Below are 18652 nucleotides of genomic sequence, written 5' to 3'. Positions count from 1 at the left end.
TGTTTCGGGAGCTCATTCCAGAACTTTAGCCTTTCAGACAGCTCTCTGAGCAGTTGATGAGGAGACCCTTAATACAGAAGGTGTCCCAGGTTTGCAGCATCCTCTGACTGAGGTTACTGGGGGCAGGGGTCCCTTCTCTGTCCTTCCTTCCCCTTTCCTTGTCATGTTGGCCTTCAAAGGGGGTTGGGACCCATGAGGACAGACAGACCATGTACCTGCCAGGAGAATGTGTATCTATTGGGAGATCCAAGAGTGAGGCTAAGGCCCCTAAATGATTTCTCTCAGGAGGAATCTGCTAAGCAGGAATTCAGGAAAATCTAATCAATCCTTATATTTTCTCCTCTCAGGTCTCTGGCAGGAACTGATGTTTAAGGCTGTTCTCCCTCACTCTCATGGGCTCCCTTCCCCTGCTGTGTGTTCTTTCTTTGTTTCAAGGTGGAGGCATCCATTTTCTGGGGTCGGTGGATTGCAGAAAGATCAGATGGAGGAGAAGAATGATAAAAAGGCTAAATCGGAAAAAAATTTCAGCTGAAAATTGTTTACTCTTTGCTAGGAAATAGAGGTGAAAATAATTGACTGGATTTCGTTGCCTTCTGTTCAGCAGTCCACACTGAACTTGGAGCTTGCTGTGAGGTATTAAAGGCTTAGTTCTAGCTTTGTGATTTTCAAGCACGCTCCTACTCCCGTGAGATCTACCTCAGAATCAGCTGGTTCCAATACCACTTTCTTTTATGAACTGAATTTATTTTGCACCTTCTCTTAAATGGAGCAAACCAGGTCTACTCATTGAATATGGTGGTGCATTCTTAGAATGCAATTTACACAGTAAATATACATATTTAAATGAAGCAGTTCAATATAGATCGAGGCAAAAGATGCTGTGGTTGGTTAAAAGAAGTTAATTTTCATCCTGCAATGCTGAAGACTGGAAGGGTAGGAATTCTTTCTTAAAGAAGTCTCCCCCACTCCTCTGCCCGGCCTCAGCTTACTCTACCGGTGCCCCTCTTCATTTGAGTGTATCTACTGTGTTCTATGTGCCGCAATTATTTTTTAAAAAATTTTTAATGTTTTATTTATTTTTGAGAGAGAGACAGCGAGCGAGCATGAGTGGGAGACACAGAATCCGGAGCAGGCTTTGAGCTGTCAGCACAGAGCCTGATGTGGGGCTTGAACTCACAAACTGTGAGACCATGACCTGAGCCGAAGTCGGTCACCCAACCAACTGAGCCACCCAGGCGCCCCTGTGCCGCAATTATTTTTAAGTTCCTTCAGTCACAGGTTTTCTTTTTCTCTTTTTCCTAGTACACCATAACCTTTTGGAGGGCAGGTCTTGACTCTGCTATTTCCTTTCTATCCATCCATCCATCCATCCATCCACTTGCTCATACAATGCAGTCCAAGGCACCACTGGGTGTAAAGCCTGAGACACCTGAGCTGGTAGACATGGTGTCTGTCCTCAGGAGGCAAACAGTTCTCTCAGGGGGTTAGTACGTGGCTCTGGGCTTGATAAGTGATCTAGTAGCTAAAGAACTATGAGACAGGTAAGACAGATAAATCCAGCAAATTTTTGCATAATAAACAAGATCACAGGAAGGCACAAAAAATATTATGATCTTCACATCACATTTTGCAATACTAAATAACCCGGCAATGCGTCTCCATTTACACCCCCTGTCACCTGAGCACCACCACCTGCCACCTGAGGCCTCTGATGAAAACAAAGGGGGACACTTTTCTCTTGTCAGTGAACTTCTTGCGGGGGCGGGGGGGTGGGGAAGGGGTCAGGATTGTGTTCTCATAGTATTTGTCTGTTTTGCAAGCTCCTACTTAGCTCAGCTGGGGGGACAACTGATATTCCTCCTCCCCGCCGAACCTGACCAACTGTCTCAAAGAAGCCTTTGTGAAAAGAGGTGGGATACAAAGGAATATAAATAAGTAAACCATCACCAGATTCAGGAACTGCCTTTCTAACATATGCAGTCCTACTTCTTTACTCCCTGGTGGGACTCCAAAGCCAAGTCCTCATTCCGAAATCAACCAAACAAAGGCAAGAACCCAAACAGCAACTTTAGAGGAGCAAACAGAACCCCAGTCAGAGAGAAGAATGCTAACGCCAAGCTTCTGGTAATGAGCACCTCTCTCCTACTGCTTGCTCCTTTAAGAAGTTCATCACCTGTCATCCAATTGCCCTAAGAGCTGTCTAACATCAGTGCAATTTACAAAATAAAGCTCCGGAGGTGCTTTCAACTCCAAAGCTTTAGAACTGCTGGCTCTCCTAATGCTGGGTGGCATTTTCTTCTCTTTTGAGGTGGTAAAAAGCACATAAAATTGACTATCTTAACCACTTTAAGTGTACTGTACAGTGGTGTTAACTATATGCACGTCGTTGTGCAAAAGATCTCTATAACTTTCGCATCTTGCACAACCAAAACCCCTACAGCTATTACACAACTCCCTTTCTCCCTTACTCCCAACCCCTGGAAACCACCATTCTGTTTTTTGCTTCTAAGACTTGACTACTTAGATACCTCACAGAAGTGGAATCATGTCTTTTTGTGACAGGCTTATTCCACTTAGCATAATGTCCTGAAGGTTAATTCATGTTGTAGCATACACCACGTCGAAGGTCTTTCTTCTTTCTTTCTTTCTTTCTTTCTTTCTTTCTTTCTTTCTTTCTTCCTTTTTTACATTTTTATTTATTTTTGAGAGACAGAGAGACAGAGCACAAGTCGGGAAGGGGCAGAGAGAGGAGACAGAATCTGAAGCAGGCTCCAGGCTCCTAGCTGTCAGCACAGAGCCCGACGCAGGGCTCGAACCCACAAATTGTGAGATCATGACCTGAGCCGAAGTCGGATGCTCAACCGACTGAGCCACCCAGGCACCCCAAAGAAGGTCTTTCTTTTTAAGATTGAATAATATTCACGGTGTGTGTGTGACAGATTTTCTTTACCCATTCACCTGATGGGCATTTAGTTGCTTCCACCTCTTGGCTATTGTGAAGATTGCTGCAAAGAGCATGGGTGTGTGGAGGGAGCCAAAGGCAAGCTGAGAGCAAAGCACAGGCTTAGCAACTTCCTCTCCACCCCCAGGTGGGATCTGTGTGACATTCCTGGCACTCCTAGTTGCCCAAGAACAAAGGAAAGGGAAAAACCAATGGTTAACCGATAGAGATCACAGTCATGCAGGACATGAGTCTCCATCAGTTTGCAACTGTTTTAATGATTTACAAGAAAAAAGGCAATTTCCAGAAACCTATAGACTCGGTTTCCTGGAGCCCTAAGATCACCCTCCCCTCCATAGTGGTGTGGGGAACAAAGGCAAGAAGAAAATGTAAATAAAATTAAATTCTTTAGAACCTGCAGCCCATTGACAAATACTTGAGACAGGCCGGAGTATAACGTTTCTCCAGGTCTCCCTACTGTCTTAACATTAATGCTTTGCCAGAAGGAAAAACAAGCTTCGCTTGACAATAGCTAGGCCTCCTATTAGACAATAGCTAAAGTCTTCTTTAGCATATAAAAGTCCTTTTGGAAACCTCCCTTTCGCCTTAGCCTCCCCCAACTCCATAGTATGTTATCAGTCACTCCTCACAACCCCAGTGCAGCTCTTTCTGCCTAGGGATCCTGTCCCTGTGCTTTAATAAAATCACCTTTTTGCACCAAACACATCTCAATAATTCCTTCTTGGCCATCGGCTCCGGACCCCCACCGGCCCTCCAAAACCGCATCAGATGTGCAAATAGCTCTTCAAGATCCCATTTTCAATACTTTTGGATATATATACCCAGAAGTAAGATTGCTGGGTCATATGGTAGGTCTGTTTTTAATTTTATTGAGGAATCTCCACACCATTTTCCATAGTGGCGGCACATTTTACATTCCCACCAGCAGAATGAGGGTTCTAATTTTTCTACCTTTTTGCCAACGCTTACTCTTTTCCTCTCTTTTTCATAGTGGCCATCAGACAGGTGTGAGGTGATATTTCATTGTGATTTTGATTTGCATTCCCCTGCTGATGAGTGATGTTAAGCATCTTACCATATGCTTGTGGGCCATTTGTACATCTCTGTAGCCCAACCATAGTAGCACCAGGGGTTTCTAGCTAGAGGTTGTAGGCGCCCTATGGCTTTGGCTGTAGAAAGACTGGGACTCAATTTTACTGTATTTGACATTCTGAAGGCAACCAACAATCACAAGCTGAGTAAGCAGTGAGATTTTTTTGGTGTGGGCATCCCCTGATATTTCACTTTGAAAACAAGCTACTGTATTGATTGCTGTGTGCCCAGGGATAATAAGCTATTGATGGAAATAATGGGAAAAGGCCAACTGAACAGATGTATTTCACTTGGAAAAGATAATTTTTCTCCCTTCTGGCATTTTATATGAAAAAAAGGGGGTATCTTCAATATAGAAAGAGATATTAAGAATTCCTGCTACTTGCTTTCTCTGTTAGTGACTTTTCAAAATGAATGAGAAAATGACCCAATTTATTTTTTGAAGGCCCTATGTGAACAAGAGACAGTCTTTCTCCAGAAAAATCCAGTGTATGAAAACAACTCCAAGTACTCTTATAAAAGATGACTGTGTCCATATGTTAATGTTGGGGTTATGAGGGACAGTGGCCACTGTGTCACTGACTACCTGTCACAAGGTAGCAGGGAGGTGATACAGAGCCTGGAGCAGTCAATGAGGAAAATTCTGTATTCTTATTCTCTTCTCCTTTCATGGCCTTCCTCTCACCCCCAATTTTCTGTGCTCTTCCCTGGGGACTCCCACTGCCCTTTGGGTTTCACATGCTAGAGATGCACTATTCTGATGCAATTGCTTGTTATGAATCACCATTTGAATCTCTTAAAATCCCACATGCCTCCCCCACTCCTCAGATTAGTTCACTCACATTACTTTCAATGCTAGTACTTGAAGATGCCATGTAACAGGACCCTGTCATTGTGCAGATAAGAAAACTGAGGCCCTGAGAAGTTAAGTAATTCTTGAAAGCTTACCTGTCTTGTCAATGGCAGCATTTCTGAATTTTCCTATTTCTTTTTCCTCACAGCTGCTCTTCCATCTTCCCAAATACTTAGGCTCCTAACTTGGGATGACTTTTGAAGCCTCCCCAGTTCTTATTCCCTTTATGCTATCAGTCACCAAGTCTTAATGATTCTTCTTTCAAGGTTCTTTATATTGTCAACCCTCCTATATTTCATTTCAACTGTTTTCAGCACCTCATTGACCCATCCCTGCATTTCTAAGTTACTGTGATAGCCTCTTTATCTGATTTACTTTCTTATCTGGTCCACCAGTGATTCACAACTCTGGCTGCTCATTGTGTTGACCGGGGACACACTTAAAAAAAATTACATCGTACCTGAGCCTATACTCCCACCCACGGCCATCATTCCTCACCTTCATGGGTTAATTGGTCTGAGGAGAAGCCTCTACAGATGATTTTTAAATACAAGTTCCCCAGTTGTTTCTAATGGGTAGCCATGAGTTTGAAAAGTATTTCCAAAAAGAAAAGAAAAAAAGAAAAAGAAAACCTTTTCCAAAAATGTTCCCCACCACCCCTAAGACACTTCTTTGGTCCCCTCAGTGTGATGCTCAAGAATCTTCTGTGCCTCCTCATTGCCACTGGTTTATAGATATTGGTCTCTTCCACACATTCACAATTCTTGCACTTCTACTCCCTCTGCTTTTCAGAAGGTTACCCTGTACTCTCCTCGTTTGTGATGTGGGAAACAAAGGCAAGCTGAGGACAAAGCATATTCTAACAGCCACCTCCACCCCCACCAAGGTGAGATATGTGACATTCCTCATGCACTCCTGGCTGCCCAAGAACAAAGGAAAAGGAAAAACAAATGGTTAACTGATAGACTCATGTCCCATATGACTGTGTTCTCTTATCAGTTTGTAACTATCTTGATAATTTACAAGAAAAAAAAACAAAAAACTTCTATCAATAGTTAGGCCTCCAGGATCCTATAAGTCTACTTTAGCAAATGAAAGTCCTTTTGAGGGGCACCTGGGTGGCTCAGTCAGTTGAGCATCCAACTCTTGGTTTTGGCTCAGGTCACGATGTCAGGGCTTCATGGGTTTGAACCCCGCATCGGGCCCTGCGCTGGCAGTGTGGAGCCTGCTTGGGATTCTCTCTCTCCTTCTCTCTCTCTGCCCCTCCCCCACTCATGCTGTCTCTGTCTCTCTCAAAATAAATAAACTTTAAAAAAAAAGTCCTTTTGAAAACTTCCCCTAGTCTTTACCTCCCCCAACTCCCAAGTATATAATCAAACACTCCTCACAACCCCAGTGCAGCTCTTTCTGCCCATGAGTCCTGTCTCCGTGCTTTAATAAAACCACCATTTTGCACTGAAGACATCTCAAGGATTCCTTCTTAGCTGTTGGCTAGAACCCCAACACTTCAAACCACATCAGTTTGCTTCTTAGCATCAAAATCATCTCCTACAGTTTCTATTTGTAGTGTCCTTTGCCCTCCACTCTGTTCATCCCAAACCTTCTGGTTCTTCAAGGGTTATCTCAAGACGGGCTTCCTTCAAGGATCCCTTCTGACTATTCTGGTCATTATTTCCCCCTCCCGTCTCAAACTCCCTTGTCATTTGGGTTTGCACTGTCTTGTACTTGTTCCAGAGAGTATTTGCAGCTATCCCATGAGATAGAGAACTCCTGGAGGTGAGGGAGGGACAATGCCACATTTTTTTTTCTCTGTAGCCCCAACAGCATCAAACAATGTCGGATGCATATCATAAAATAAATCAATTTGGTTGAAAAAAATAGATCCAGGAGGCTAGACAAAGAGCCAGAGAATTTTCCAGAGTGGCTCCCTTTTTATAGGAAGGTAGGTACATGATCCCACACAGACCTTACATTAGCTTTTGTTTCACAGTTTTTTTGTTTGTTTGTTTGTTTACACAGCTTTTGTTTCAACTTTCCCGTAGGAGACAATTATGCACGGCACTTCCATGGCAAAGAAGCAACTCTGGCATGTTAAGCTACAATTTGTAATGCCAACATAGGGCAGAACTACAGTTTGAGAGAAAACAACTTACAGAAACATTATAACTTAGATTAACCAAAAATAATTGCCTGGAACATTCAATCAGCCAGATTTCCTCCACTTCACTCTTTTTTTTTTTTTTTTTAATTTTTTTTTTAACGTTTATTTATTTTTGAGACAGAGAGAGAAAGAGCATGAACGGGGGAGGGGCAGAGGGAGGGAGACACAGAATCTGAAACAGGCTCCAGGCTCCGAGCCATCAGCCCAGAGCCCGACCGCGGGGCTCGAACTCACGGACAGCGAGATTGTGACCTGAGCTGAAGTCGGACGCTTAACCGACTGAGCCACCCAGGCGCCCCTCCTCCACTCCACTCTTAACAGAGAATTAACTCCGTGCTTAACTCCACTCTTGTTTTCTATAAGAAAATAGACAAGCGGGAATTTATGAAAACAACAACCAAAGTGCTACTTCTGGTTTAGGTTGAGACAGTCAATGGAAAGTTGGGACACCATCCTATGCCTTCTGCAACCATCTACAAAAGCTTACATTGAGATCTGCTGTCAGAATAATGACTTTGTGATACTGCGAGACTTACAGTCATTCATGCACTCACTTGTTCACTCTATAAAGCACCATATTAATAATCCAGAGTGATGAGCAGTATTTGAATTCTAGAAAGGGGAGGAAGTAGGTGGATATTGATAATTATGTTGTAAAAGAGAGAGTAAGAGGGAACAGGGGAGATATAAAGGGCTATGGGATTTCAGAGGACTGGGATGTTACTTCTGATTGGTGGACATGGGGAAGGATTCATGGAGGGGGCAGCCTTTGATGTGGTTCTTAAAGGAGGACATGATTTGGAAAAAGGGTTTCTCAAACATGGGATCAGCATGTGCCCACCCATGAAGGTGGGAATATAGGGCAATGGCAAATACTCCAGTGTAGCTGGGGCACAGATATGAAATAGGATATTGTGGGAGATGAGAGACAAGACTGATTTGGATGGAGCCAAACCAGGGATGGTTCTGGCCCTAATTAAAGGTGTGTGTGTGTGTGTGTGTGTGTGTTTGTGGAAAAGGTCTTTGGGCGGGGTGGGGGGGGGGAAGTCCTTAAGGACAACCAATTGCTCTATTGCTCTAGTATCGAGCTGGGAAGATTGGCCAGAGCAATACAGAAAACAGGTGGGCTATTTAACCTTGTGGAGTGGCCCTAAACAATAGGAATGGAGAGAAAGTCATTGTGAGAAATGAGAGACGTAAAATCACTCCCTCTTGGGAACTCTTTATATATATAGGGAAGGCAGTCAAGATGGCTTTGAGGTGGGTGATGAGGAGGATTGATGGTCCCTTAATTAATAAGTGATTCAAGAGGAGGAGTATTTTTAGGAGGAAAGATCATAAATATAATTTTGAATACACAAATGTGGGGTATCTGGCTAGTAATGTCTAGCAGGCAGTGGGAAATCTCAGGGTGGAGCTGTGGAATGAAGCCAGACATGACAAAACAGAAATGAGTCATCTGCACAGTCTTGACAGGTGGAACCCTGGGGGAGAGTGAGATCCTGAGGGAAAATCTGGGGAGGGGCCTTGCTGGATGGGAAGAGTGTTGAAGGACACCCTGGAGAGGCAATCAGAACAGCAAGAGAAAATCCAGCTAATATACTGATCAGTAGTGTTAACTACTCCAGGGAGTCCCAGGGGAATAAAGGATTGAATTAGTCATTGGACTTTGTTACCATGGTAAGACTGGTGATCATTGAGGGGACACTTTCATTGGAAACTTGATGATGGAATCCAGATTTCAAAGGGCAAATGTGTCCCTGGAAAGGGAAATTAAGCAGATCATGCTTGTTTTCAAAATGTTTTGTACATCAATCCAGGAACGTAATACATTTGAGAGTGACTTTAATGAGTTCCAGTACGGAGTATTTTTTTTTTAAGTAGGCTTCACCCCCAGCATAGAGCCCAACACAGGGCTTGAACTCACAACCCTAAGATTAAGATCTGAGCTGAGATCAAGGGTCAGATGCTTAACCGGCTGAGGCACCCAGGCGCCCAAAGAGTATTTTTTTGTGAACAGTGAGCACCATGTTTTCCTTATTTTTTTTTTTTATTTAAAAAAAAAATTTTTTTTAACGTTTTATTTTTGAGACAGAGAGAGACAGAGCATGAACGGGGGAGGGGCAGAGAGAGAGGGAGACACAGAATCGGAAACAGGCTCCAGGCTCTGAGCCATCAGCCCAGAGCCTGACGCGGGGCTTGAACTCATGGACCGCGAGATCGTGACCTGAGCTGAAGTAGGATGCTTAACCGACTGAGCCACCCAGGCGCCCCCACCATGTTTTCCTTAAACATGCTCTATATACATAGTTCCCCTAGGGGAGAAATGGTGTCATTCATCTTTGTACCCTGCCTATCCCGGCCCTCTGAAAAAACAAACCAGACAAACCAGGCCTTAAACCCATGACTGGATCTAAGTAGGAGCTCTAGTTATTTGCCATCTCACTCGTGGATTCCCATTGTGGCCCAGAATGTGGGGAACCCTGTGGGGAAGTCCTGTGGTGAGGTCCATGGAGAGTAGTGCATGAAGGCGTTTCCTACCCACAACCCTCAAAATCACTACCATTTATTGAATGCTATGCACCCAGCATTGTGTTAAACCAGGCAGTAAAGTGGATTCCAGTCCCTGCCTCCTCCTCCTCCTTCTCCTTCCCACTCCTTTCCTAACCCTGCTCCCAGCCCATCTTGGGGCAGAGCAACCACTTTTTCATCAAGAAAATGGGTCATTCTCCCTGTAGCTTTCCTGAAACCCTCTCTCTGGCTCCCACCACTCTTCTCTTTGGTTCTCTTCTTGCTTTTTGGATTGTCCTCTCCTGATCTCTTACTTACCACATGGATGTGACCATGTCCCATGGACTCTCCTCTCTGTACACAGAGGGGCCTCTGAGAGAGGCCCATTTGCGGCCCTCACTGTCCTCTTAGGGACTCCCCCAGTGCTCCGGCCCTTGAGTGCCTTATCCAACTACCCTGTCGGTAAGAGTCCTCTGGGCATCCAGAATTCAGCAAGTCCAAAAGTAACCTCGTTATCTTTCTTTTTAAATTTCCTCCTTCAACTGTAGGTGTCATCTTCCAGTGAGCCCTGGGCCACAAGCCTCCTCCCTGAGCCCCTTCTTTCATATTCATCGTTCACCAGTTTTGTTACTTCCATCAACGGAATGGCTGGAGTATCTCCAGAATCTATTCACAATGTGCTATTTCCACTATCACTCCCCCAAGTCTGGTCTTCTTATCATGTGTTTCAACCTCCACAATAGCATTTTAACTGTCTCCAGTTTCTTATAAAATCCAGTATCGAAGAATATTTCCAAATACGGATATTTTCGCCATTTCATTCAAACAATTTTTCAGTGACATCTGGTTATATAAAATCCAAATTCCTCTGCTTGGCATACAAGGCCCTTTCTCATTGAACCCACCTTTGTGTTCTTTTATTTAGGGCCCCCCTTTCTCATTTAGCCTATGTGATAGCTGTTCTCAACATGACTCCCTGACTTCGGTCAAACTGTTTCCTTTGCCTGGAACAGCCTTACTTCTTGCCCACACTGGTGAAATCCTACTTGTCACTCAGGTCCCGGCTAAAATGTAAAGTAGAGCCTTCTATGACTCTGCTAAGCAGATTTAGTATATTGCCTTCTTTGAACTCTTATCACTCCTTTGCCAATACTACTCATACTTGCCCCTCTGCCTGGTTTTCTCCCTGTCACTCCTACTTACTTGTGAATGCATATAGGCAGAGGCTCTCTTATTAATCTTTACATCCCAGCATTGAGTAAAGAGCCTGATAGATGTTGGTAGGACTGGACAGAAACCACAAAGAGCCTTCTTGTGTTTTTGTTTTTGGCTGGTGACACTGGTTAATTGGTTGATTCAGGTCTCCTCACCTCCATGGATTACAGACTAGGTAAAGTAAATTAAATGGTAAGCATATACCTTTCTTTTGTCAGAAACACAAATCTATACCTATTTAAACCATAGTCAATGGACTGGACTTCCCTATAATTGTTCCATGGCTTTACGCCTTTTCCAGTAAATTGGAGCTTTCTCCTTTATGCTCTGATTCAGGCTTCCCCTGATCATAACATCCTTGAGAGACAGACACTTTAGAGAAATGATACATTTAAAACATCTGTTTTTTAACACACCCTCAAAGAATAATTGCAATTGTGTGTGTGTGTGTGTGTGTGTGTGTGTGTGTGTAATACTTATATGGGCATAAAAGTATTTGGTAAGGAATTGTTTAGCATTAGGCCAAATAACTCACTTAGTGAGTAAATATTATCTTTCACGTTAGAGTTATACCAATCCCAATGGCAATCTGCAGGGTCCTTAACAGTTGGAAAATATGTTTCAGGAAAAATTCAGAAAGCTAGCTTAAAAGACTTTGGTGGAGAGATGCTTAACCATGGCTGTGACAGTGTCAATGGGGTCACATCAAGCCTGAATTGAGAAACGTGTCAGTCTGATTCATGCTTCCATGCCTAACCATGGGGACTGAGCATGGTATCAATTTCTGCCGAAAAGTCAAACTGATGTTTTAAAATTCCAGTCCTACCTATTAAAATGTGGCAGTAGCCACCTGCCCATTGCAGGATTTCACAGTGGAAACGTGGGCCACCCTAGGGGTGTGTTTGAGGGGTGAAAAGTTGCTTGAACCCTATTTGCAAGGCTATCATCTATATTCTGCTTTATTTATGTATGGGATTTTTTTCCCCTTAAGCCTTTTTCCAAGTGCTGGCTCAAATACAGCCAACACTTAAGAATATTCATTTTGAAATAGTGGTGAATCATGTTCAGATACAAAGTTATGCCTACTTTTGAAAAAGTCACAACTATTCCCCCCCTCCCCCCCTTTAAATTTGGTGTATCTTTGAGCACAAGGAAGGAAAATGAGAAGCTCCAGTCCTGTGTGGACAGTGACCACAGGGTGGGTGAGGGACATACCATGATGCCAGGGGATGTTCAGAGATCCTAGGGCTAGAATGTTTGGCAATGCAGCTCTCCTTCTGTCTGGTGCCAAAGGGGTGCCCTGGGTCAGAGCTATCTGAACTTGGGTTGAGGGGAAACCAATTTGATCATTTGCATCAAAGCCTGGGGAGGATTTTTGGAAGTGTGTGGAGCAGAACTCTGCCAATGCGGTCTGCTGTACCCTCCCTCCATTTCCTTCCTGCTGGGGCCATTCTGGACCAGACCCCTGGAATTTGGTGCATCTCAAGTTTTCAGGAACCCACAAATCCTATCCTTATAAGGATAGCATATCCTTATAAGGATAATGTAAGGTCTCAGCTACATGTATTTTCCAGAGCTCTAGCAGTAATTAGACAAGCTACTATGAAAGAAAAAGCATTATACATCAGTTACAAACAATGCAAAACCAAAGCTCATTAGAGAAAGATAATATTCATGCAGATTTTACAAACCGTGTCTTTAGGGTGGCCCAATAAGTAGAAATATGGGGACCCATGCTTGTCACTTTTCATGCACATGGAGAGACTGGAAGGTACCATTCCTAAAGGAAGGGGAGGAACAGCCTAGGACCAATCATTAGAATTAACAGAACCAGTGACAAAGATATATTATTACTGTTAGAGTCAAGATTGCTTAGTATGTTTAGAGCAGCTGAATACAAATTATCTAGGCAGTAAGAATAAAGACTTTAAGTAGAGCTACCCCTGTCAAGCATGCAGCATGAAATTAGTGCAAGACTGAGCTACATGTGTATTCCAAAAGTAGATTTTTCTCAAAATATTGAGGGCATCCTGAGGCGCTTTTAGGGAGGCACAGATGTTAAAAATTTTTTGAAATGGTCATATCACAGTTTTTGTAGAACTGTCTCACAAAAATGGGATGTTTAGCGATAGCCGCTGTCATTTGAGAATCAGTCACAGTAATCAGTTCCAAACTATGAACAACTGAAAAAATGAAAACATGGTGTGCCCATGTTTATATCTCTCTTTTTGCTAATAATCTCACACGTTCTTATAGCTTCCCTCACCTCTGACAATTTGTTTATTTATAGTCAAAGTGCACAGTTGACTTGCTGAGTGTAATTGTTTTCTGGAAAAAAATAAAGCAGGGAAAAGAAACGCAGCCCCACCCTGCCTGCTCTCCTCTGAGGTACTCACCTGTCCCAGGGCCATGCTATGAAGCTACCCTCTCGGTGGCTCTCTTGCTTTGTCTTTTTCTCAGCTCTTGGGCTACAGGTCTTTATCTACACGTAGATGGGTACTAGACACTCTAGAATATCCAAATCAATAATCTCCAAGGGACAGGACCCAGGAGGTGCACCAACGGCCACCCCCCCACCCCCACCCCTTGCCCGCTACTGTGTTTTCTCAGCTCCGTGCGGCCCGGGGGAAAGGAAGGTGAATGTGAGGTTAATGTGATCGAAACAACTTAAGCCATGCAGCTCAGACATTTTGAGCCTGATGTACTCCTTGCTGGCATTACTGATGGTGTTCCCCATCTAAATACCTAACTTGCTCCAAACGGGGTGCTATGTCTGCATGGCTTCAGTATGCAGAATGGAACAGCGCTCCACGTAGATTTCTGATTATGCCACATGGAGTGCTTTTCACAGCATGGCGTGTGTCTGAGGGAAGGGAGACCAAGGGTGAGCACTAGCACCTTGAGGTTAAATGGAAAGCGGAACCTCTCTGTGGTAAGAAAACTAATGCTTAACTACGGATGTTAGAAATGGAAATTACATTTCAGGACTTATTAATTGAGTTTACCATTTAGCCTTGCCAAGATGCAAGTAATTTTGTACCAAAAGAATCAAGCTGTTTTAGTGTCACACAGAGAGAAGGCTCTCATCTTGTTTTAAATGTGACCTTTACTGGACTTGAAAGATACATGTGCGAGGAAACCTCATGGACAGAAGTTCAAAGAAAAAACCCGGAACATGGTGGAAATAAATTGCTGTGAAGGCTGGGGTAGAAATTGCAGTGAAATGTGAAAAATGGAGTTGTATGCTGGCATATTCAATGCAGTTATGAGTGTGTATGTTCGGCCTTAACACCTAGGGTCCTGATGAGGCCAGAATCACTAGGTGTTACAGAGCACATGCTGAGAAAATCAGAGACCTTTGTTCGGTAGTGTAAAAGCAAGTTATTCTGTAAGCAAATGTCTGAGCCACATTATAGTTCACAGCTCTTTAGTCAGGACTAAGTGTGCGTTCATTCTATGAAAAAAATAACAACAAGAACTGAGCCCAAATAGCACATTGAAAAATGTGTGTGATTCTCAAAGTTTAGAGATTTTGCTATAATTAGAGTGCATCATTCAAGCCTGGAGTAAGGCATTATAGAATTTCATCTTTGGTCCTGACTGAGGGAATTAAGTTAAAAAGAAATATTAAGAAGCCTTTATCAGGATAGGAACGTTGCCACAATCCTATCTTGGAGCACGGCTGTATGCAGATTTCTCAAATAACAAAAATCTGGCTTCATGGACTTATTTCTTCCATTAGAAATGAAAAGTTTAGAGGGCCTTAGTTAAAAAATGAAAGCTTGAAAGTGACTTGGAGACTCCACGGTTGCTGGTTATGGCAGTTGACTGGACCTACCCAAGAGTTTGTCTTAAGGAACTGGTATACTGCTTTGAGCACCTGGAGAGCAGAGTTTGGTTGGCTGACTGCTTCGCAGGGATCAAAACCTTTTCTGTATCAGCTCTACTTTGAGACAAGAAAAAAATCAGACAGCGGGGAAAATGATTTTGGCATTTAGTACCCTCTTCCCAATGAGTGCAGCTGAAGGGTTAGAAGCTTATCTCGAATCAACTCTTGAACCCCAAGGTCAGCCTGTCCTCTGTGAGGAGGGTGGGAGCTGAGCTTGGATGGTCAAAAAAGGCCAGAGATGGAAAATGGGAGGACAATGGGAGGAAGATCTAGTCTCCTTTCTTTAAGTTGTAATGCTGTGAGTCTCAGGACAAAAGCCATTTAGACTAGATGGGCAGAGGAGGAACCTGCAGAGCGGGGGAGGCACACCTGACAGTGGGGGCCAAGGAGAAGTAAAAACTCCTATGCGCCCGGCCTTTACAGCAGAGCCAGAGAAGATACACCCCGTAATCTTGGGAGCATGGCATTCCCTGAGATGGAGCTTTAAAAATACGGAGTCCTGGGCCAGATCCACACATCATGTTCATGCATGCATATGCACACAGCTTGAAAACCAGGCTGCCCGCTTTCTTGTCTCTTAACTTTTATCCTTGCTCTCCCCTTTCCCCTCCACTCCTTGTAAAAAACATTCTCTTAAATGTGTGACTTCCTGGGGATCCATGTTGATGTTCTTACGGCATTCAGTAGTGCTTTCTCTAAGAAAATTCCTTCTCCCTGGACTTTTGAGGAAGCAGTCCTCCGTGGGAGAGCCCAGCTTCATGCTGGGGGAAGGAAGGGAATGTTCTATCAGAGCCTAAACTCTGACTCTCCAGGATGGGTTACTGGAAGCGCTGGGATATTTAGGTTTTCTAAGATGCACGTGGCCAACAACTTACGTATTTGGAAAATGAGGGTGGTTGGACCTCAAAGGCCAAATTGGTTCTTCTTGGTAGATTTCTTGGGTACTATGGGGTCTAATATATTTTACCAGAGTCTTAAATGCCTAACAAGTGAGGACTTGGGGAAGGGGGTCATTTACTATATCCTTAAAAGAGAAAACGGCACGTTGGAAATCATGTAAGGGTATCCCAAAAGAGCAAATATTCATTATACTCCATGGGCCCCAATAAAACAATGTGAAGAAAGGAGATTTCATCCTTCTCCTAAAATCACTTAAAATAACAAATGAGGTTTTTGCTGAACAGTGGGGAAACGGAATCTCAAAGTTGTGTGTGTTTTTTAAGGAAGCTTTTGCCTCTGACTCCATGAAATGGGAACTTATTGGGAGCTTCACAGAGCATTTGCTGGGCTCACCTACATGCTGCAGAGAGCAGTCGCGAGCCTTTTTAGGCAGGACGAACCCTGTCCTCTATGATGCGGCCCGGAGTTCTGCTGGACAGCCTGAGCTCTTCCCTGGGTCTGACTCAGTACAGGTGTACTGGAGTGATTTGTGGAACCTCTCATGGAAAAGGAAGATACACTCAACCATGAATGTCAGAAGCTGAAATTAAATTTCAGAATTTATTATTGAAGCAAGCTGCCTTTTGCCCTATTAAAAATGCAGGTGAATTAGTGCAAAGCCTACTGAACGTGGTCTCTGAGGAAGAAGCCAAGACAATGGAGACTCTCTCCTTTTATCGTGGGGGCACAGCAGCACACCCACAAACCCTCCGGCTATGATGTTATAGTGCTCCAGGCTTCTGGGGGCTGACAGCCACAGGAGGGGAACATCGGTGATTAGCAAATTTGCCAGATGAAGTTTTGGTTTACTGACTTAGAATTTAGAATAATTCAGACAAGGTCTAAGCAGAAATATACCTATACTCAGCGAGTCCTTTCTTCAGAAAATGTACAAAGCATTGGTATAAATATTACAAAGGCAATGTTTAACAAACTAAAGAAGCCAAGTGCTTTTCAAGGATCCTTAATACTCTAGAAGTACGTATTAAATCCCACAAATAATTAATAAAACCCACTTAAATTTTTTACTAGAGCAGATCTGTGAAGACCTTTTAATCAGTCACCACTGATTCTGTTAGATTCTGTTAGAATCAGTGGTTACATATATCCTCATTCTTAGATTGTTAGCTCACCCAGGGCCAGGACCGTATCTTGTGTTCAGTGCCGGCAAAGTGCCTTGCACATCGCTAGTGCCCAGAAAAATCCTGATTTAGTTAAGTGAACAGTAATGATGTGAACTGATGATATTAATTATAAGATTTGTCTTGTATTAATATTTAGTAGGGGCATACTGTCTGCATTTATCTTCGTATGGTCAGAGGGACCAAAGCTCTTGCTGAACAAATAACTATAAAAAAGATGATAAGAGTATGCTTATAATGTTCACTTGTAATATATATTCTTGTCAATATATGTTCTTTTTTTTTAAAATCTTTTATTGCAATCACCTAGTGCTCATCATGACAAGTGAAATCCTTAATCCCCATCACCTGCTTTAACCCATTGCCACCATGCCCACCTTCCCTCTGGTAACTATCAGTTTCTTCTCTATAGTTAAGAGTCTGTTTCTTGGTTTCTCTCTCTCTCTCCCTTTTATTTCCCGCTTTGTCATTTGTTTTGTTTCTTAAGTTCCACATGAGTGAAATCATTTGGTATTTGTCTTTCTCTGACTGACGTATTTCACTTAGTATTATACTCGAGCTCCATCCATGTTATTGCAAATGGCCAATGTATATTCTTGAAAAAAAAAAAAAACAAATAAACATCGCCTATTGCCATATAAGTAGAGACCAGTACTGCTTAATCTGGTGCTCTAATAAATTGTAAATCATGTGTATTTCCTGATGAAAGGCAGTACTATTTGGCCTATTCATTTCTTTAGCTATAGTTACTGACTCTTATCTTTTCTCTACTTCCTTAATGCAGTTTTATTGTGCTTACAAAATGAAAACAATTCCATTTACCAAAGACCTGTAATCAAGTCCAAACCCATTAAAGACATAATTCACTTTCAAAATTGAAGGGTAGGCGGAAGTCAAATTCAGATTGACTCTTTCTTTTTCCCTTTGCGTGGGCATATGGTGTTCATTGTCCCTGGGCCACCGATACTAAGAAAATTTCACTTCATCCTTGTGACCCTGCCGGGTCTCCTAAGACCACCAGTCTCCATTTGCAACAGGACTCCCTTCACCTTGGTAGTCATAAAGACATGCTCTGTTGCCTCTTAAGAGAATAAACAGGCTAGACCGCTAAGACTAGGAAGCATATTTCTGTTTTGTTTTATTTTGAATTTAATCAGATTTGAACAGCAAATATCACCAGGGGAAAGGCCCAAGTTGGTCCGAACTGGTTGATTTTTATTTCATCCAGTGGCACCTCTATTTACCCTGGCCCTGGCTCTGTGGCTCAGCATCTAAATCAAGTAAGTGTTCACATCGATTCCTTGAATGCTAATGAAGGACACCTGTATTTCAAGGCAGGGAGCTAATTTGTATAATTTATTCCTGTGCAGCTTTCCAACCATGATACATGCTTTCTTCTCTCTTAACCTTTTAAGATTTAATTCAAATAGCAACAACCAGTGTCAAGGAGGGCATTACTTTGGAGGCATCATCTTCGGATTCTTTTTCTCAGTATGGTGGAGTGAAATTTTCTTATTCTTGCCAGTTGTTGAGATGTGTGTCAGGGGAGGGGGGAGTTCGCGCTTCCCGCGGAGTTTATAATCAACAAATTCTTATCCTGAGGACTAAAGTAGAGTTGAAGTATCCATCTCCTTCAAGGACTTAGCCATAAAAGCAACTTCTTCAAAGCCCTTATCGCTTGCTGACTCCCCCTGCAGCAGCTCGACAGCCTGTGTGCAGCTCCTACCTCCACGGCCGCATTTACTGATTTATGCCTGTGACTTGGCTGGGGTGTCGTCTGCCGATTAGTCTTGCGGTAATTATGGATGGCATATTTGCAGCATATTTATTCCTCTCCTCAGCTCACTTGGATTCACACTGATTTTGTTTAGTCAACAATCTGACAGAT

At 43.1% G+C, this 18652-nt stretch overlaps 1 protein-coding gene across 3 annotated transcripts in view; it reads right to left on the bottom strand.

Annotated features, from left to right (window-relative positions):
- Positions 1 to 18652, bottom strand: part of MAGI2 (membrane associated guanylate kinase, WW and PDZ domain containing 2) — a 1342154-nt gene that overhangs the window by 48483 nt on the left and 1275019 nt on the right. For 2 of the 3 annotated variants that reach the window (XM_040472822.1, XM_040472824.1), the window contains one exon: positions 12486 to 12574. In XM_040472822.1, the coding sequence (XP_040328756.1) occupies positions 12486 to 12574 (89 nt within the window). Of the gene's footprint in view, positions 1 to 12485; positions 12597 to 18652 lie in introns of all 3 variants that reach the window. The other variant, XM_040472823.1, reaches the window with a different exon arrangement.

This window comes from Herpailurus yagouaroundi, unplaced genomic scaffold (assembly GCF_014898765.1).
Source record: "Herpailurus yagouaroundi ecotype Mexico unplaced genomic scaffold, PumYag 100, whole genome shotgun sequence".
In the NCBI taxonomy this organism is placed as follows: Eukaryota; Metazoa; Chordata; class Mammalia; order Carnivora; family Felidae; genus Herpailurus; species Herpailurus yagouaroundi.
Note: the sequence above shows the minus strand (reverse complement) of the source record. Positions and strands in the feature narration are given on the sequence as shown.